At 40.3% G+C, this 21,751-nt stretch overlaps 1 protein-coding gene across 1 annotated transcript in view; it reads left to right on the top strand.

Annotated features, from left to right (window-relative positions):
* The window catches only part of LOC129859985 (collagen alpha-1(XXI) chain-like), a 69,902-nt gene extending 50,390 nt beyond the window's left edge, over positions 1–19,512 (top strand). The window contains exons 18-30 of the mRNA XM_055930288.1: positions 3,501–3,545; positions 4,200–4,253; positions 4,446–4,499; positions 5,689–5,742; positions 5,948–6,019; positions 6,886–6,921; positions 9,231–9,275; positions 14,383–14,415; positions 14,528–14,674; positions 14,779–14,833; positions 14,919–15,113; positions 15,220–15,297; positions 17,706–19,512. Coding sequence (XP_055786263.1) covers positions 3,501–3,545; positions 4,200–4,253; positions 4,446–4,499; positions 5,689–5,742; positions 5,948–6,019; positions 6,886–6,921; positions 9,231–9,275; positions 14,383–14,415; positions 14,528–14,674; positions 14,779–14,833; positions 14,919–15,113; positions 15,220–15,297; positions 17,706–17,896 — 1,059 coding nt within the window. The 3' untranslated portion in view covers positions 17,897–19,512. The remainder of the gene's footprint in view (positions 1–3,500; positions 3,546–4,199; positions 4,254–4,445; positions 4,500–5,688; positions 5,743–5,947; positions 6,020–6,885; positions 6,922–9,230; positions 9,276–14,382; positions 14,416–14,527; positions 14,675–14,778; positions 14,834–14,918; positions 15,114–15,219; positions 15,298–17,705) is intronic.
* Positions 19,513–21,751: the final 2,239 nt, after the last annotated feature.

Below are 21,751 nucleotides of genomic sequence, written 5' to 3' on the forward strand. Positions count from 1 at the left end.
AAGAATTTAATTGAAATGTTAATTACATTTTTGGATCACAGAAACAATGAGAAAACATGGAAAAATAAATAATGAAATGTTAATTATATAAAGCAGCCCGTGTAATCATCTGTCAGAGAGTAGCCCCAATCGACCCGAGCCCCAAGTAATACATTTGGGCCAGATAACTCACACCGGAATCAGCCCGAGCTCAATCCCGCATTCTAGCCATGAGTAATACTGCCGAAGGCGGCCCAGACTCGGGCCAAATGAAGTCGGGTCAAGTCTGACTCTCAGCCAGTGCCCCGACTCACAGCCGGAATCGGCCCAGATCCACTGTGCTAGCTGGAGTTCTTTGCAGTCAAATTTCACATGAGTAGAACACAATGTAACAAAGTAAAGAGAAGGTAACAAAGGCTGTTCTTGGACACTTTCATAGATAGGCAAATAAATATAATTCCATTGTAGGAAAATACTATTTGAAATGCTTTGTGCCAATATGTCTTTATCACCTTCAATGAGCCATGAGTAATTTAAGTGTCACAGTCACAACCTGTTCATAGAATAACACTTATCTCCCCCATACTCCATCAGTGATCCAAGAATACGTGTCACATACCATAGTTGACCATGATGTACTACTTAGCCTATTCCAATAACATCTTTGCTGTTTTACACATACATTAGCTTTTGGCTCATCTGATTCCCTGTCTTATATGACACATCAATGGATTTTTATTGTGTCTTAACTGATGTGGCTAATTGTCCTGATCTTTAATAAGTGATGTAATTTCTCGTGATTTGATCAATAGCATGGTCTAGGGAACAGCTTTTAATATGTTTGCAGCATCTGAGGATTCTTGAAGAGTTATTTTGCAACATGTCTCCATGTTCTTTTACAATCCCCTCAAGATATAGTCTCTGTCATTTGCCAAACATCTGCCCCCGTTTATCATGAAAAATTACTAAAGAGCCATTTCAAGGTAGTTTTGTTGGATATGCTCAACAATTATAAACTGTTTATTAACTCAACTGTACATTCACAAACGTTAGGCACTTTTCCAATTAGTCCATTAACATCAAATATTGCCACGCTCAACTGCCAAACATAGATCTATCCCACTGGGAACAGACGTCAATTCAGCATCTTTTGCACGTTGATTCAACGTAATATCATGGAAATGATGTGGAAACAATGTTGATTCAACCACTGTGTGCCCAATGGGATGGCTTTTAGAGTACAAGACCGGTAGATCAGATTATGCTGTGAGGTATAACGGAATATGCATAATTTGGCTAACATAATGTTTTGATGGTTGTGTGTTTGATAATGAAAGTCTTAGGGGGATTACCACTGAGGTCGTGAAATGTGTGGATTTTGACCACTTTGGCATGCTAGCTATATGAAAAACATCTGAGTAATAAGAAAGTTGTGGTACAGTGTTGCATGTCGTGATATGGCCAAGTAACATTGTTTATATAGTTAGTCTACCACATGAACATCAAAGGCAAGAAAGGGAAGCATTTTAGGAAGAACAGAGGAGCATACCATACCTGAATAGGACGTGGTAAAAAAACAAAAAACATTTTCCAAGGCCCGGTCCAGGCACCTTCACACAGAGAAACATCTAGGAAAGCATGATTTTTTAAAGATGGTAGTTATTTAGAAATTGGCAACAAAAAAAACAAGGAGCCTACCAGTGTTGAGACTGATGGAGAAATAGATGCTATTGGCAAGGAAGATCAGGGATGAATGACATAACCACTTAAAGGGGAACAGACAACTATGTAGTCCCATGTAGCTCAGTTGGTGGGGCATTGTGCTTGCAACGCCAGGGTTATGGGGTAAATTCCCAAGGGGGACCAGTATGAAAATGTATGTACTCAATACTGTAAGTTGCTCTGGATAAGAGCATCTGCTAAATTACTAAAATGTAAGAGATTTCTGGGAAATTCTAGAGCATCACTCAATGTTTATTAATAAATGTAAATGTAAAATGCTTCTCAATCCCTGCTTGGGATGTGACATTGTTGGTTATTCTTCATTTTCTGCCAAAACACCAACTACGTAAGAACCTGTTACGTCACCCATATTCGTATAGCCTTTGAAATTATTCTTTGTTTGAAGTGTGAAAGAGATGTCTGTTTAAAATCTTTGAAAGGGAGGACATGTTTTCAACAGATAATATGCATGCAGCTATGAACATAAGTAGATCATACTGGTAAAAGGAGACATAGTCGTCTCTGGGACTACTTAAAGATGACGTATCAACTGACCTTGCCTGTACACAATATTTTGTCTTTGGCCTCATCTTGCACAGGGTTAGACCACAGTGAATTATCAGGGATATTTGGTATCACTAAATGTAGCAGGCCTTGTTTAGTATTTCCATAAACATGGCATATTTGTTCACTACACACATGCTGCTTATTATAAACTCCAGATTTGTGACACTGAGTGGTCAGATAAAATGGGTAAGCTTGCATGGAAATGGAATGCATCCATGCCACTTCATGGAACTTATCCTCAAGTATTTGAAACACCTATTATTGATATCAATTAGTAGTAACTTGTCTAAAGTATTTTTGGGACTGTGTCACTATTAATTTAAAACCATCTACTGTATATACAGTGGCTTTTTTATTAGCTTTGAGGTATGAGACGTTATGTCGTAATGAGACTCTGAAAGTGTCCAAGATACATTTTCCATGTTGAAATGACTGATTATATCCAAGTGAAAACTATTGTGTGCAGAGAACACTTATAGGTGCACATAAACACGTGTATTTTCTCTATACAAACTTTATGATTCCTCTCAACGTAGTGTATTTCTTGGACAACAAACCTATTTGTACTATTAGGTTTATCTTTTTAAGGAGTCAACCAGTTATTCATGTAAAATCATTCAACATTTTATCAAGAGATAAACAAAGGTTTAACACACACATACTGTATGTTATATAGATTGGTACAATAATCTCTCTGATGCATTATAAATACAATGAGGTTTTAGGCTTTTAAGACGCTGTCTTCCTGTCCATTCATTGTGATACCCATTGATACAGTATATAGTACCACTGTTCTCTGCATTAGGGCTGTATTTGCATTTGTTTTAACAACATCCTGTGGAAGCCATTAAACCTGCTGGCTGATAAAGCAAGCGAAGCTCAGGGGAAAGACATTTTATATGTGATTAATCCAGACTCTCAGAAGAAAGAAAACAAAACCATACATCTGTGAACCATGTATGTTAGCTACATTAGAGGGGGAGGAAACTCTTAACTGTCTCCCTTTCATCTATATACTGTATTGAATGCAAATGCATTGTATACAATTGTAATGTATAGGCTACTACCATGATCATGGTAAGTAAAAAGTGACATTGTGTGCTGTCATATAGAGTAAGGGCGGCAGGTAGCCTAGCGGTTAGAGCCCATAACCGAAAGGTTGCTGGTTCAAATACCCAAGGTGAAAAATCAGCAAGGCACTTAACCCTAATTTGCTCTGTCTTTGTTTCCAGGGTTTGCCTGGTGTGCCTGGAAACGTGGGCCAGAGTGGAACTAAGGTGAGCTCCTGTTATTATCATAAAGGTCTGCTCTTATATCAGGACGTGCCCATACTGTCCATTAAATTGATATTATGGTGTTTTAAATAAAAACATTGATTCAAAGTCACAATCTCATTTCCAGGAGGTTTTACATTAGCAAACATTTTGTGCTTGCAAGAAAGGCTATTGTGTTATTGTACTTTTTTATTGTACATTCCCTTGGTCTATGTCTAAAACTATGAATGAACGTTATGCTGTGTTCAACCACAGTTTACATGCACCGTTATAAAGTATAGACTAAAATAAATAAGAAGATAATTAAGTGTTTTTGATGGCTTTTGGAAAATGCACAAATTATTTTGGGATTATTGAAATTTGAAAATACTTCAGCCAAGCCCACAAAGAAGAACTTGATCAAAAGTATTCTAGGGACTCAATAATTTTTTTCACATAAGATCAGACCTTTATAAACTATGGTTTGAGTTTTGATATTGAAATACATAAATAATCTTTAATAAAGCTGTCATGTGACAGATAGAAAAAAAACACATGTAATCAATAAAGAAAGTTGTTCTTATGTATAATTTTTTTCAGAATTGGCAAACCGTTGCACAAAATTACAATATAAAAAAGTTACTGCATATGTTATTAATTCTATCATTATAATTACAGGGTGAAGCTGGTTGGTCAGGACTGAAAGGTGCCAAAGGTTCAACTGGAAAATCTGTAAGTTGGCTGCAGTCAATAGATCCAGTTTCAATTTGTCCAAATGTATTCAGGATCACACTTACAGTAGTATATGTGGCTTAAATATGTATTGACATAATGCTAAGTTATTTTCACACTTACTCAATGACAACAAATGTGTAGACATTCGGGGAATATTTAAATTTATGTTTTATTGTTTTTCTTCTTTAGGGTGATAATGGCTTTCCTGGTGAACCTGGATTGTCAGGGCAACCTGGAACTAAGGTAAAAGTAATTTCTCTTCTGTTCAAGAAATGTAACATCCTGTGAACAGACCCTTTCAGGGATGATGTCAATTGTATTTTGCCCAATGTCCATGTGAATAATATTTGCAGAAATAGTCAAATGTACTTTCATGGGGTGCTAGGCTGAGAAAATCTCAATAGTAAATAGCAATAGTAAAGACCTGCACACTCAATTGCTCCAACACATACCTTTATTACACTATTAGCATTGAAACGTTGTGAACCAATGAAGGTACAGTATGTGTGGAGCAATTTGAGTGTTCTGACCTATCTTACTGGTACTGTGTCAGGGAATGTACGCCCCCAGACATGCAGTGTTGCAACACCACCACTAGAGGCAGTGATGACCACACAGAGCAACTGTAAATCCCTGAATGATATTGAGTATTGGTATGAAATCCCAAATACTGCTGAGCAGTGTTGTGAAATCCCAAATGCTGCCGGCTGCATTAACTCATCTGTTCTTACAAGGCAGGATTTTATAGTTGCACTGTGAATATCAGTCCCTTGTCTATTGGTGTGTGAAGTCAGTTCCTCAGTGTTATTGTTGATGCATATGGTTTTGCTTGGGTTAGGATTGAAATATTCCAACTAGGATTTCTAGAAAACGAGGGAATTTATTGAAAGTTCCTGGAATTTTGCAACCCTAGCTTGGGTTAGCATTTTCTACATGGATATAACTTCTAGCGAGTATGTTGTTTAGAGCAGTGCCATGGCTATACTAGTGATGCCAAATGAAGTGGTGGTCCAAGCCTACAGTGCTACTATTGCCTTCGTCAGTGGAATTTTGGGATGGAAATCAAAAGCGGTCTGTTTCTCTGGTATCGACCCTCTGTCTCCCTGTCACTTTTTATTAGCTGATCTCGCATTAACGAGAGCCAATGTGTATTGGTTAATGGCACAGGAGTGAAATAGTAGTTTATGGACATGAGCAGTGTTTTCATATTTATGGTTTCGTTTCAGACAGCAGTTATTGGAGCACATTCGTTTAGAAAAATCAATTGTCGCCTAAAACTCTAATGCTGATAATGAGCTTTACTTTTTCTCCACAGCAGTATTTTATGATTTCAAAGCAGAATTGTATTTCCATATCAGTATCTACTGTGGTTTGTGTGCTATGTCTTACCATAGAATTCCGCCTTTAACTAATAAATTTTTTTCAAATAAAGGGCAACAAAGGTGAAAATGGACTACCAGGTCAACCAGGGGTTTCAGGACCAGAGGTCAACATTTAACATTTCATATCTGTTGATTATGTCTATTGTGAATGTAAATAGACAGTAAAGGTGATACATGACACAATTTAGAACTGTTTTCAGTACGATGTAAGCTACAGAACGTCTAAAAGATGAAGTGTCCTTACCATGTTCTTACCATATGTTCTTACTATGTACAGTATGATGCTTGATTGAATGAATGCTATTCCAGGGCATGTCAGGTGACCCTGGAATAGCAGGTCAGCCAGGACACCCAGGAATGCCAGGCTTGACAGGACCTAAGGTATTTACAGGCTCCTACAAAATCACTCTTAACTGCTGGGAAAATACTGTGTCTTGACAGTTTGATAGGGATTTACCTGTGTGTAGGCCTATTTAGCAATTACTGGAATTAGCAATTATAGTCATTTTCACAAAATGTTCTGTTCAAAGAGGATCTCACATCCTTTTGAAATTGATATAAATGTTTTCTTCTTCTGAGATGTAGTGTACGATTGAGCTGGGATTGAGCATTAGGAATGTTTTCTGCAAATGTTTTCAGTGTTGCCATCCCGATCACATTTTGTTTATTTAATGAGAGAGGAAAAATACAGACGTTGCATTTTGATTAAGAATTAGGAGCCAGAAACCTACTTTATGGTGAGCTGTGTTTCCAGATTTACCTCCATTAACTTCAATAAAGAATATTAATTTATACTACAGCAAACAAGCAAGTCTTTCATGGGATGAAATAAATAAATTACCCCAAGGACTGCAATTTACAGGTGAGGGTTAATCGAATGCAGTAAAATACATAATTGATCTATAACAGTATTGTTTACAGGAACTGTTTCACAGACATTTTTTGAGACAATAGTTTACCATTTCAGAAATATCATAAACAGTACTTTTCAGTTTGCCTTTCATTTCATTTCTACCACTTCAGGACAAGTTGCAATCTTACTACAAAATATCTGAAAAAACGAGTGAAACACTACAAGAGGCTTGTATAATGTTGAACATACTGTCATCTGTCATATCCATAGCATGTGTCATGGATGTGGTGCAGTATGTGGGTATTGAAGTTGAAACATTTGTAATCGTAACTCTATATTCTCTTACTGCACATAAGAATAACATATGATTGCGGTGTCGTTTCTATCTCACCAGGGAAAAAGGGGAGATCCAGGTGAACGAGGAGGGGAGGTATTCATAACATTTAATTTGGGTTTTCTTATGTAACACCTGATGATATTTCAAACCCATTAGCAACACCTGAGGCTTTGGATGGAGAGTCTGTTCTCATGTTCCAGACATTTGAAGTATTCAGTTTGATTGTATTTTGCCATGTTGCTCAGACCAAGAGAACAAATAATGGTATACAGCAAAGAATGAAAGGAAACATACTGTAACTGTAGAACATATTGAAAAGTTATTTTTACTTATGGACCAGAGATTGCTTGGGAAAACATAAATAGAGGTTGCTACATTTTCCATTTACAAAAGACCGCTTGGGGTGTAATCGGATGCTCGGTTCACTACCTCCTTCCAAATGTGGTTGCTTTCATTTAGCCGGAGTGGAATCATGTTGAACAACCTCTTAATTTAATGTCATGGAAAACAGGGACAGCTATGATCTTTGTGGGAAAAACTAGGTAGCATACCGAGTCAAAAGACAATGTCACCACAGGACTGCGGTTAAGAAGTCACTTGGACTGAGTCTCTGGATGTAAAATATCCATTAAACTGACTGTCATGGACCTACAGTTGAAGTCGGAAGTTTACATACATCTTAGCAAAATACATTTAAACTCAGCTTTTCACAATTCTTGACATTTAATCAGAGTAAAAATTCCCTGTCTTAGGTCAGTTAGGATGACCACTTTATTTTAAGAATGTGAAATGTCAGAATAATAGTAGAGAATGATTTACACTCTATTAGTATTTGGTAGCATTGCCTTTAAATTGTTTAACTTGGGTCAAACGTTTTGGGTAGCCTTCCACAAGCTACCCACAATAATTTGGGTGAATTTTGTCCCATTCCTCCTGACAGAGCTGGTGTAACTGAGCCAGGTTTGTAGGCCTCTTTGCTCGCACACGCTTTTTCAGTTCTGCCCACAGATTTTCCATAGAATTGAGGTCAGGGCTTTGTGATGGCCACTCCAATACCTTGACTTTGTTGTCCTTAAGCCATTTTGCCACAACTTTGAAAGTATGCTTGTGGTCATTGTCCATTTGGAAGATCCATTAGCGACCAAGCTTTAACTTCCTGACTGATGTCTTGAGATGTTGCTTCAATATATCCACATAATTTTACATCCTCATGATGCCATCTATTTTGTGATGTGCACAAGTCCCTCCTGCAGCAAAGCACCCCCAAAACATGATGCTGCCACCCCCGTGCTTCACGGTTGGGTTGGTGGTGTTCGGCTTGCAAGCCTCCCCCTTTTACCTCCAAACATAACGATGGTCATTATGGCCAAACAGTTATATTTTTGTTTCATCAGACCAGAGGATATTTCTCCAAAAAGTACGATCTTTGTCCCCATGTGCAGTTGCAAACCGTAGTCTGACTTTTTTATGGCGGTTTTGGAGCAGTGGCTTCTTCCTTGCTGAGCGGCCTTTCAGGTTATGTCGATATAGGACTTGTTTTACTGTGGATATAGATACTTTTGTACTTGTTTCCTCCAGCATCTTCACAAGGTCCTTTGCTGTTTTTCCGGGATTGATTTGCACTTTTCGCACCAAAGTACGTTCATCTCTGGGCGACAGACCGCGTCTCCTTCCTGAGCGGTATGATGACTGCGTGGTCCCATGGTGTTTATACTTGCATACTATTGTTTGTACAGATGAACCTGGCACCTTCAGGTGTTTAGAAATTGCTCCCAGGGGTGAACCAGACTTGTGGAGGTCTACAAAAAGTTTTCTGAGGTCTTGGCTGATTTCTTTTGATTTTCCCATGATGTCAAGCAAAGAGGCAACTGAGTTTGAAGGTAGGCCTTGAAATACATCCACAGGTACACCTCCAATTGACTCAAATGATGTCAATTATCCTATCAGAAGCATCTAAAGCCATGACATCATTTTCTGGAATTTTCCAAGCTGTTTAAAGGCACAGTCAATTTAGTGTATGTAAACTTCTGACCCACTGGAATTGAGAAACAGTGAAATAATCTGTCTGTTAACAATTGTTGAGAAAATTACTTGTCATGCACAAAGTAGATGTCCTAACCGACTTGCCAAAACTATAGTTTGTTAACAAGAAATTTGTGGAGTGGTTGAAAAATGAGTTTTAATGAATCCAACCTAAGTGTATGTAAACTTCTGACTTCAACTGTAGCAACAACCTTTCCTTAAAATCTCATTCTAAAATCATGACTGGCAAATTTGAAATCTGTTCTGAAGGACAATGACTTGATTACTGAAGACCTTACATTTAATCACAAGCAAAAATTACAAAAACATTGTACGACTAAAAACAAACATCATAATTGCTAGTTGAATTTTCTCTACAGGGATTAAGAGGTGAAAAGGGAGATATGGGGATTCCAGGTAATCATGTAAGTTGCACTTCCTATGATTACAGTGCATTTGGAAAGTATTCAGACCCCTTGGCTTTTCCCACATTTTGTTACGTTACAACCTTATTCTAGAATGCATTAAATAGTTTTTCACCTCATCATTCTATACATAATACCCCATAATGACAAAGCAAAGGCAGGTTTTTTGAAAGGCTTGCAAATGTATAAAAAAACAAAAACTGAAAAATCACATTTACATAAGTTTTCAGACCCTTTACTTAGTACTTTATTGAAGCACCTTTGGCAGCATTTACAGCCTCAAGTCTTATTGGGTATGAGGCTACAAGCTTGGCACACCTTTATTTGGGGAGTTTCTCCCATTCTTCTCTGCAGATCCTCTCAAGCTTAGTCATGTTGGAAGGGGAGTGTCGCTGAACAACTATTTTCAGGTTTCTCCAGAGATGTTCGATCGGGTTCAAGTCTGGGCTCTGGCTGGGCCACTCAAGGACATTCAGACGTGTCCCAAAGCCACTCCTGCATTGTCTTGGCTGTGTGCTTAGGGTCGTTGTCCTGTTGGAAGGTAAACTTTCGTCCCAGTCTGTGGTCCTGAGCAGGTTTTCATCTCTCTATACTTTGCTCTGTTCATCTTTCCCTCGATCCTGACTAGTCTCCCAGTCCCTAACGCTGAAAAACATCCCCACAGCATGATGCTGCAACCACCATGCTTCATTGTCGGGATGGTGCCAGATTTCCTCCAGACGTGACTCTTGGCATTCAGGCCAAAGAGTTCAATGATGGTTTCATCAGACCAGAGAGTCTTGTTTCTCATGGTCTGAGAGTCCTTTAGGTGTCTTTTGGCAAACTCCAAGCGGGTTGTCATGTGCCTTTTACTGAGGAGTGGCTTCCGTCTGGCCTCTCTACCATAAAGGCCTGATTGGTGGAGTGCTACAGAGATGTTTATCCTTCTGGAAGATTCTCCCATCTCCTCAGAGGAACTCTGGAACTCTGTCAGAGTGACCATCGGGTTCTTGGTCATCTCTTGGTCATCTCCAAGGCCCTTCTCCAAGGCCCGATTGTTCAGTTTGGCTGGGCGGCCAGCTCTAGGAAGAGTCTTGGTGGTTCTAAACTTCTTCCATTTAGGAATGATTTAGGCCACTGTGTTCTTGGCAACCTTCAATGCTGCAGGAATTTTTGGGGTACTTCCCTTAGATCTGATTCCTTAGACCTTCCTTAGATCTGTGCCTCGACACAACCCTGTCTTGGAGCTCTACGAACAGTTCCTTCGACCTCATGGTTTGGTTTTTACTCTGACATGCACTGTCAACTGTAGGACCTTATATAAATAGGTGTGTGCTTTCCAAATCATGTCCAATCAATTGAATTTACCACAGGTGGACTCCAAGTTGTAGAAACATCTCAAGGATGATCAATGGAAACAGGTTGCACCTGAGCTCAATTTGGAGTCTCATAACAAAGGGTCTGAATACTTATGTAAATACTAAAAACCCTATTTTGCTTTGTTGTTATGGGGTATTTTGTGTAGTTTGATGAGGGAAAAATGGATTTAGTCCATTTTAGAATAAGGCTGTAACAAAACAAAATGTGGAAAAAGTCAAGGGGTCTGAATACTTTTCAATTGCACCGTACATCAATGATTGAATTATGGCTATAATATAAAAGTATTTTATCCAATTGGACAGTTGATTGGACAGTAGCCTCGGAAGCCCAGTTACATAGTACTTAATGCTTGCAAATGCTATGATTTTTCAATGTGAAACTGTTCTAACCACATTACAGTGATTCTTTCCATAGCCTACACTACAGGTCAAAAGTTTTAGAACACTTACTCATTCAAGGGTTTTTCTTTATATTTACTGTTTTCTACATTGTAGAATAATAGTGAAGACATCAAAACTATGAAATAACAAACATAAAATCATGTAGTAAGCAAAAATGTGTTAATCCGAGATTCTTCAGATAGCCACCCTTTGCCTTGATGACAGCTTTGCACACTCTCGGCATTCTCTCAACCAGCTTCATGAGGTAGTCACCTGGAATGCATTTAAATTAACAGGTGCTTGTTCTTAAAAGTGAATTTGTGGAATTTCTTTCCTTCTTAATGCGTTTGAACCAATCAGTTGTGTTGTGACAAGGTAGGGGGGTATGCAGAAGATTGCCCTATTTGGTAAAATACCAAGTCCATATTGTGGCAAGAACATCTCAGATAAGCAAAGAGAAATGACAGTCTATTATTACTTTAAGACATGAAGGTCAGTCAACACGGAACATTTCAAGAACTTTGAAAGTTTCTTCAAGTGCAGTCGCAAAAACCATCAGTCGCTATGATGAAACTGGCTCTCATGAAGACCGCTGCAGAAATGGAAGACCGAGAGTTACCTCTGCTGCAGAGGATAAGCTCATTCGAGTTACTAGCCTCAGAATTTGCTGCCCAAATAAATGTTTCACAGAGTTGAAGTAACACATCACAACATCAACTGTTCAGAGGAAACTGTGAGAATCAGGCCTTCATGGTCGAATTGCTGCAAAGAAACCACTACTAAAGGACACCATTAAGAAGAAGAGACTTGCTTGGGCCAAGAAACACGAGCAATGGACATTAGACTGGTGGAATTTTGTACCTTTGTCTGGAGTCCAAATTGGAGATTTTTGGTTCTAACCGCTGTGTCTTTGAGAGACACGGTGTGGGTGAACGGATGATCTCCACATGTGTATTTCCCACTGTAAAGCATGGAGGAGGAAGTGTTATGGTGTGGGGGTGCTTTGCTGGTGACACTGTCTGTGATTTACTTAGAATTCAAGGCACACTTAACCAGCATGGCTACTACATAATTCTGCAGCGATACGCTATCCCATCTGGTTTGCGCTTAGTGGGACCATCATTTGTTTTCAACAGGACCATGACCCAAAACACACCTCCAGGCTGTGTTACCAAGAAGGAGAGTGATTGAGTGCTGCATCAGATGACCTGGCCTCCACAATCTTCCGACCTCAACCAAATCGAGACGGTTTGGGAAGAGTTGGACCGCAGAGTGAAAGAAAAGCAGCCAGCAAGTGCTCAGCATATGTAGGAACTCCTTCAAGACTGTTGTAAAATAATTCCAGGTGAATCTGGTTTAGAGAATGCCAAGAGCGTGCAAAGCTGTCATCAAAGCAAAGGGTGGCTATTTGAAGAATCTCAAATCTCAAATTTATTTTGTGTTATGTGTTATTTCATAGTTTTCATGTCTTCACTATTATTCTACAATTTAGAAAATAGTACAAATAAAGAAAACCCTTGAATGAGTAGGTGTTCTAAAACTTTTGACCGGTAGTGTATATACAGTATATCACAAAAGTGAGTACACCCCTCACATTTTTGTAAATATTTGAGTATATCTTTTCATGTGACAACACTGAAGAAATGGCACTTTGCTACAATGTAAAGTAGTGAGTGTACAGCTTGTATAACAGTGTAAATTTGCTGTCCCCTCAAAATAACTCAATGCACAGCCATTAATGTCTAAACCGCTGGCAACAAAAGTGAGTACACCCCTAAGTGAAAATGTCCAAATTGGGCCCAACGTGTCAATATTTTGTGTGGCCACCACAGTTCACCAGAGCTTCACAGGTTGCCACTGGAGTCCTCTTCCACTCCTCCATGACGACATCACGGAGCTGGTGGATGTTAGAGACCTTGCACTCCTCCACCTTCCATTTGAGGATGCCCCACAGATGCTCAATAGGGTTTAGGTCTGGAGACATGCTTGGCCAGTCCATCACCTTTACCCTCAGCTTTTTTAGCAAGGCAGTGGTCGTCTTGGAGGTGTGTTTGGGGTCGTTATCATTTTGGAATACTGCCTTGCGGCTCAGTCTCCGAAGGGAGGGGATCATGCTCTGCTTCAGTATGTCACAGTACATGTTGGCATTCATGGTTCCCTCAATGAACTGTAGATCCCCAGTGCCGGCAGCACTCATGCAGCCCCATACCATGACATTCCCACCACCATGCTTAACTGTAGGCAAGACACACTTGTCTTTGTACTCCTCACCTGGTTGCCGCCACACACGCTTGACACCATCTGAACCAAATAAGTTTATCTTGGTCTCATCAGACCACAGGACATGGTTCCAGTAATCCGTGTCCTTAGTCTGCTTGTCTTCAGCAAACTGTTTGCGGGCTTTCTTGTGCATCATCTTTAGAAGAGGCTTCCTTCTGGGACGACAGCCATGCAGACCAATTTGATGCAGTGTACGGTGTATGGTCTGAGCACTGACAGGCTGACCCCCCACCCCTTCAACCTCTGCAGCAATGCTGGCAGCACTCATACGTCTATTTCCCAAAGACAACCTCTGGATAAGACGCTGAGCACGTGCACTCAACTTCTTTGGTCGACCATGGCGAGGCCTGTTCTGAGTGGAACCTGTCCAGTTAAACCGCTGTATGGTCTTGGCCACCGTGCTGCAGCTCAGTTTCAGGGTCTTGGCAATCTTCTTATAGCCCAGGCCATCTTTATGTAGAGCAACAATTCTTTTTTTCAGATCCTCAGAGAGTTCTTTGCCATGAGGTGCCATGTTGAACTTCCAGTGACCAGTCAGTATGAGGGAGTGTGAGAGCGATGACAACAAATTTAACACACCTGCTCCCCATTCACACCTGAGACCTTGTAACACTAACGAGTCACATGACACCGGGGAGGGAAAATGGCTAATTGGGCCCAATTTGGACATTTTCACTTAGGGGTGTACTCTTGTTGCCAGCGGTTTAGACATTAATGGCTGTGTGTTGAGTTATTTTGAGGGGACAGCAAATCTGCACTGTTATACAAGCTGTACACTCACTACTTTACATTGTAGCAAAGTGTCATTTCTTCAGTGTTGTCACGTGAAAAGATATACTCAAATATTTACAAAAATGTGAGGGGTGTACTCACTTTTGTGATATACTGTAATTCATAACTAAGAATATGTTCCTCGTCACAATGTATTAATTTCATACTGTAGACTAGCACTGACTATGTTGTAATACACTCATGTAGAGGAATTGGATTGGAAATGTGGTAGTATGGGAACAACTCTCAAATTGAGTTGTCATTTGAATTGTGATTAAGCAACATTACTAATCAGCCATCATCACTTTGATTGATAGGGCTCTAATGGCTCATCGGGACAAAAAGGGGGGGTAAGTCTGTCATTGACTTCTGTAAGTTGCTATAGCCCTGAATAGCCAAACATTCATCCTCATCTAGAGTATAGCATTGTGTGTACTTATACTATGCTCTTGTGCATGCCAGAAAGGGACAATAGGAGACCCCGGTCAGAGGGGATTGGGAGGTCACCAAGGCCAGCCAGGATTATCAGGGCAGACAGGCCCATCTGGGCCTCGAGGACAGAGCGGTGATGTTGGGCCTCCTGGGCCACCTGGACTAGAGGGTAGACCTGTATGTAACCCACCAGTACACTCACCACCATGCCTGGTCTCACATTCAACTGCTCATTTATCAACAATCATCATAATTGTTCCATCAATGCCACATCTCCACAGGGAAGGGAGATGTCCAAGCAAATCATTCAGCAAATATGCAGAGAGGTACTTAGATGTGAGTATTGATCAAGTTTGATAATTGCTGTATTCTCTATACTGCACCTATATCTGAGCCCCCCTCCATTGTGTTTTTATCCCAGTGGAGATGCCTTCGCTACTCCTCAGTAACCAGCAGCAAAGTTACTGTGACCACTGCCAAAGCAGGGACGGGACTCCCGGAGTACCAGGCCCTGTTGGACCCCAGGGATCAAGGGGCTTTACTGGGAACCCTGGTTCCATTGGACAGCCGGGCCATCCAGGTCGACCTGGGCATCCTGGGATGTGTGGCTTGAAAGGTAGGACTCAATTAATCTGTGCAGTATGTACGGGTAAACAGTCGAGTAGAACGTAAGTAAACAATGGATTTTACTGGAACACATTGCGTTCTATTTGTGTTTCCAGGAGATCCAGGAATAAAGGGGGAGAAGGGGAGTCCAGGAAGAACAGAGATTGGAGATCCGGGAACACCAGGGTCTCCAGGTAAAATATTAAATATATTTACTCCATATGGTATGCTACTGCACATCAAATTGTATATAATGTGCATTCGGAAAGTATTCAGACCCTTTGACTTTTTCCACATTTTGTTGGTTACAGCCTTATTCTAAAATTTATTAAATAAAAATCTCATCAGTCTACACACAATACCCCATAAAAAACAGAAATGCCTTATTTACATAAGTATTCAGACCCTTAGCTATTAAATTCGAAATTTAGCACAGGTTCATCCTGTTTCCATTGATCATCCTTGAGATGTTTCTACAACTTCATTGGAGTCCACCTGTTGTAAATTCAATTGATTGGACATGATTTGGAAAGGCACACATCTGTCTATATAAGTTCCCACAGTTGACAGTGCATGTCAGAACAAAAACCAAGCCATGAGGTCGAAGGAAATGTCTGTAGAGCACCGAGACAGGATTGTGTTGAGGCACAGATCTGGGGAAGGGTACCAAAACATTGCTGCACCATTGAAGGTTTGCAAGAACACAGTGGCCTCCATCATTCTTAAATGGAAAAAGTGTGGAATCACCAAGACTCTTCCTAGAGCTGGCCGCCCGGCCAAACTGAGCAATCGGATGAGAATGGCCTTGGTCAGGGAGGTGACCAAGAACTTGATGGTCACTGACAGAGCTCTAGAGTTCCTCTGTAAAGATGGGAGAACCTTCCAGAAAGACAAACATCTCTGCTGCACAACCCAGTCAGGGCATTATGGTAGAGAGGCCGGACGGAAGCCACTCCTCAGTAAAAGGCACATGACAGCCCGCTTGGAGTTTGCCAAAAGGCACCTAAAGGACTCTCAGACCATAAGAAACAAGATTCTCTGGTCTGCTGAAACCAAGATTGAACTCTTTGGCCTGATTGCCAAGCGTCACATCTGGAGGAAATCTGGCACCATCCCTACGGTGAAGCATGGTGTTGGGGATGTTTTTCAGCGGCAGGGACTGGGAGACTAGTCAGGATCGAGGGAAAGATGAACAGAGTAAAGTACAGAGAGATCATTGATGAAAACCTGCTCCAGAGTGCTCAGGACCTCAGACTGGGGCGAAGGTTTACCTTCCAACAGGACAACGACCCTAATCACACAGCCAAGACTGACAAAGGCAGGAGTGACTTCCGAACAAGTCTCTGAATGTCCTTGAGTGGCCCAGCCAGAGCCCAGACTTGAACCGATTCGAACATCTCTGGAAAGACCTGAAAAAAGCTGTGCAGCGACACTCCCTAGAATGGGAGAAACTCCCCAAATACAGGTGTGCCAAGCTTGTTGCATCATACCCCAAAAGACTCCAGGCTGTAATCGCTGCCAAAGTAATTGCTGTGTTTCAACAAAGTACTAAATAAAGGGTCTGAATACTTATGTAAATGTGATATTTCCGGGTAAAAAAATTAAAATAAATTGCTAACATTTCTAAAAACCTGTTTTTGCTTTGTCATTATGGGCTATTGTTTGTAGATTGATGAAGAAAAAAACAATTCATCCATTTTAGAATAAGGGTGTAAAGTAACTAAATGTGGAAAAAGTGAAGGGGTCTGAATACTTTCCAATTGCACTGTATGTAATATAATTATTTCTACTTGGGTAGTCAATCAGTACAATTATTATTATTATTTTTATTTATTTATTTATTTATTTATTTTATCCCATTTTGTCCCCAATTTTCGTGGTATCCAATCGCTAGTAATTACTATCTTGTCTCATCGCTACAACTCCCGTACGGGCTCGGGAGAGACAGAGGTTGAAAGCCATGCGTCCTCCGAAGCACAACCCAACCAAGCCGCACTGCTTCTTTAACACAGCGCGCCTCCAACCCGGAAGCCAGCCGCACCAAGTGTCGGAGGAAACACCGTGTACCTGGCCCCCTTGGTTAGTGCGCACTGCGCCCGGCCTGCCACAGGAGTCGCTGGAGCGCGATGAGACAAGGATATCCCTACCGGCCAAACCCTCCCTAACCCGGACAACGCTATGCCAATTGTGCATCGCCCCACGGACCTCCCGGTCGCGGCCGGCTGCGACAGAGCCTGGGCACGAACCCAGAGACTCTGGTGGCGCAGCTAGCACTGCGATGCAGTGCCCTAGACCACTGCGCCACCCGGGAGGCCCACAGTACAATTATTTTAATATTGATGTGTCTGGGTCACTGCACATTGTTCCAATCATGTCCTCGGTCCAAGCTGTTTGAGAGCACTTTCTGGGAGTCATTTCATGTCTATTGCAACCTGTTTTCCCTCTTCTGCAGATAAACACACTGTTCGCCTTTTGTGACCTTAACTACCCCGATTCAGTAACAAAAAGATCAAATAACAGGATTAAGAATTGTTGGCAACCAGTAGAACATGTTTTGGAACGACAAGAGAAACACCTAATTTGTAATTGTCTACTTTCCCAGGTCCAATGGGTCCCCAGGGAGACAGTAAACCAGGTCATCCAGGGAAACCAGGACCCCCTGGCCTAAACGGGGAGGAGGGGAAGAGAGGTAACCCTGGGGTGCCTGGCCAGCCAGGGGTGTGCCATCTATCCATGTGTTACGGTGTCATGATGAGGAGCAGGGATGCTTTTAGTAAAGGACCAAACTATTGACCCAACATGGCAGCAAGCAGGCAGGCAATCGAACAGTCTGGAGTTGATGCATAATGCTCAAAGAAAAACAGCAAATCTTTCCAATCTCAGGAAGATCACATTTCTTACAGTGTATCCCCTCAGTCACGGAAACAGGAAGTACCTCTTAACATGTACGGTATATAGCAAAGATATCCATGTGCGTCCTTTCATGAGCTTTCTCAAGTCCAGTTTATACCTGGTTCTAACATTTGTCCTTTGTCCTGATCTTGTCTCATTCTGATTGTGCCCACATTTAGATGATTAAAATATGCATTGTGATATGATTGGGATCAGATCTTTCTGACACCCTTAGATAGTCAGGAACACATTGTGTCTGGATATCTTACAAGTGTAGAGGGATCTGAACAGTGAAACACTTTAAATCATCATTATCCCGCCTCCTAAAATCATTGACAGATGGCACCATTGACTTCCCACTGGGAACACACTAGTTGAATCAATGTTGTTTCCACATAATTTCAATGAAATTACGTTGAACCAACTTGAAATAGACGCTGAATTGACGTCTGAGCCCAGTGGGTTATGCTGTCATTATGTCTTCATTCTGTTCTTGTCACATTCTGATTTGTTATGTCACAAGCTCCATTTTGCTTTAAAGGGACAGTGTGAAGTCTATAGGAACAGCTACAGGGGGGGGAAATTGCACTATCCCTGTAAGGAATGATAGTATTTGCTCCTACATTTGGTTGACTTTGGTTGGCATTGGTTGGATTCTGGGGCAAACTGTAATCCAATGTTAAGAATTCTGCATTGCTCAAACAAGTACACAGTAATAAAGGGCTGCACCTCCACTTGGACAGTGCTGATGATACAATTTATTGCTATACCAATTTATTGCTCTATACTGCCCCCTGTTGCTTCTTTTGCACCATACTTTCTGAATGGTCACCCAGAATTGGTCACCCCTACATTTGTTTACCAAATTTGTTTGTAGTTATATATGCAATGTTTAAACACCCGTATAATTATAATTTGTAAATTGATGAATGCAATTATTGTCAACAACATTTAAAGAATTATTAGAACATTTCTGGGCAAATCTGTGAGCTTGCTACAGTATCTCTAGAACAGAGGCTGCTATGTTCAAAAGCCAAATGTTTTATCATCTAAAACAAAACCTTGTGAGCATTACTGCAATTTTAGTTTATATTCCTTTTTTTCACAATAACTCATTTGTGTATTGTATGAAAATCCAGAAATAAACATTTTTCTTACGTAAAGGATACCTAGTATAACAAATGTAAACCTGGGAAATCCTATCTACTTTCAGTCAAAAGAGTGAGGGTGAAAAGAAACATGTTGACATCTTGACTTCATCTGAAGTTTGCTGTGTCTGTTGCAAATTCTTTGCTCTTAGTGGATATATGCATTTATGTGCCTGAGTACCTTACCTTTCCATACCATACCTAATGTTACCTTAGCCTAGCAAGTTTAAGTATTTTTTGTTATTTATTAAACTGAGCTAATCGATCGTGTATTAATTGGCTTTACCTGTGAGAGCTTGGTCTGTTTTATTTTTGCTGTGTCTGATTTTATAAAACAAAATTATGTTTAATTGTGACCTTTGCAGTGATTTTTGGTATCCTTAATTAAATCCTTTTTTATGACTTATGAAGTTATTTTTGTTTTATTTCTTTGTGTGTTGTGTCATGCAAATGAAATAATAATTCCACCCTTTTGTTGTGTTACAGCCTGAATTTAAAATGTATTGAGATTGAGATGTTGTGTCCCTGGCCTACACACAACACCCCATAATGCCAAAGTGGAATTATGTTTTCCCTCCAAAAAAAAGCAGACATTGAATATCCCTTTGAGCATGGTAAAGTTATTAATTACACTTTGGATGGTATATTAATACACCCAGTCACTACAAAGATACAGGCGTCCGTTCTAACTCAGTTGCTGGAGAGAAAGGAAACCTCTCAGGGATTTCACCATGAGCCCAATGTTGACTTTAAAACAGTTATAGAGTTTAATGGTTGTGATAGGAGAAAACTGAGGATGGATCAACAACATTATAGTTACTCTACAATACTAACCTAAATGACAGAGTGGACAAAGCAAGCATGTACAGACTAAAATATTCCAAAACATACATCTTGTTTGCAACAAGGCACTAAAGTAAAACTGCAAAAAAATTGGCAAAGAAATTAACTTTATGTCCTGAACACAAAGTATTATGTTTGTGGCAAATCCAACACAACACATCACTGAGTACCACTCTTCATATTTTCAAGCATGGTGGTGGATGCATGATGTTATGGGTATGCTTGTCATCGGCAAGTACTAGGGTGTTTTTTTTTGTTGGCTAAAAATAAACAAAATAGTCCTAAGCACAGGCAAAATCCTAGAGGAAAACCTGATTTGGTCTGCTTTCCAACAGACAACTGCTTTCCAACAGACAATGGGAGATAAATTCACCTTTCAGCAGGATAATAACCTAAAACACAAGGCCAAATATCCACAGGAGTTGCTTACCAAGATGAAATTGAATGTTCCTGAGTGGCCAAGTTACAGTTTTGACTTAAACCACTTGAAAATATATGGCAATACTTGAAAAAGTGGCCTGATGACTCAGGCAACCATCAAACACCCTGAAACCCAATGTGTAAAAAGTTGATGAATTAAATAAAATGAAAATGTTTGAAAGAAAGAAATTATATCCCTCAAACGAGGTTATAGTGAGTATTTTCGTAATATCAACATGCCATCATAAAGGCCCATGCCATCATTTAGGCTAGGCCAGGGTTTCCCAAACAGCCCCCCCCCCCCCCCCCCCCCCATCTCATGTGTGCACGTTTTGGATTTTGCCATAGCACTACACAGCTGCTTCAAATAACAAACTCATTATCATGCTTTGATTATTTGAATCAGCTGTGTAGTGCTAGGGCAAAAAACAAAACGTGCACCTAGGGGGGGCCCAGGACCGAGTTTGGGAAACCTTGGGCTAGGCCATTGAGATCTAATCCTAATGCTCAAAGATTTCACTATCAATTAGCAAGTTATAAGTTCAACTCTTAGTGGATGCTCTAGTGATGAGGTGAATTATCCGGTTATAAATGCTAGTGTGTGTAGGTGTGTGCGTGTGAGCATGCGTGCGGTGTGTGTGTCTGTCTCGATCTCTTTCTGTTTTAACAGATGATGTAGGAATCCTACACTAGATGGCGCAATGGGGTTATAATTCTGCAACTGAGCTGTGAAATAATTTAATCAATGGGGATGCTCAGTCAATTGAATTAAAAAGAAATACTTTGTACAACATGCCTTATGTTGTGATATGTCTTGAGGGTCATATTGACAGCACAGCTATTGCACCTGAGCCAACCAAAAACTAATAACTTGGACACTTGTATAATACATATTAATAATAATAAAGCTGAGGTAGGCCTACTGTATAAAGTGGTTACAGGTTGTTTTTGCATGTAACGTTAACTATTGCAATCAACCCCTTAAAAAGTTTATATTTTATGTATAATATTTATATGAATTATAAAATATGTATATAATTAAATACCCAATCAATTATAATATTGTAAACCTGGCAAAGTATATGAATAGCCAATTTCTCACCGCATACACAGGCTTACACATGCCTTTAAATAATCCTCTTTGATACCCATTATTTACCATTGTAATTACGACCATATTCCCAGGTAGGACAGGTGTTGGTTGAGGCCTTAGGATAACTTGCATACATGTCACACCTCACCAGCCCATTGTCTTCTCATGAAGACAACGAGCTCAATTGTAATTTTTTTCAGAGAATCAGAAAAATGTTACCTTTTGAAAATAGATGGGCCTATCCAAATAATA

The sequence above is a fragment of the Salvelinus fontinalis genome, chromosome 1 (genome assembly GCF_029448725.1).
Source record: "Salvelinus fontinalis isolate EN_2023a chromosome 1, ASM2944872v1, whole genome shotgun sequence".
NCBI lineage: Eukaryota > Metazoa > Chordata > Actinopteri > Salmoniformes > Salmonidae > Salvelinus > Salvelinus fontinalis.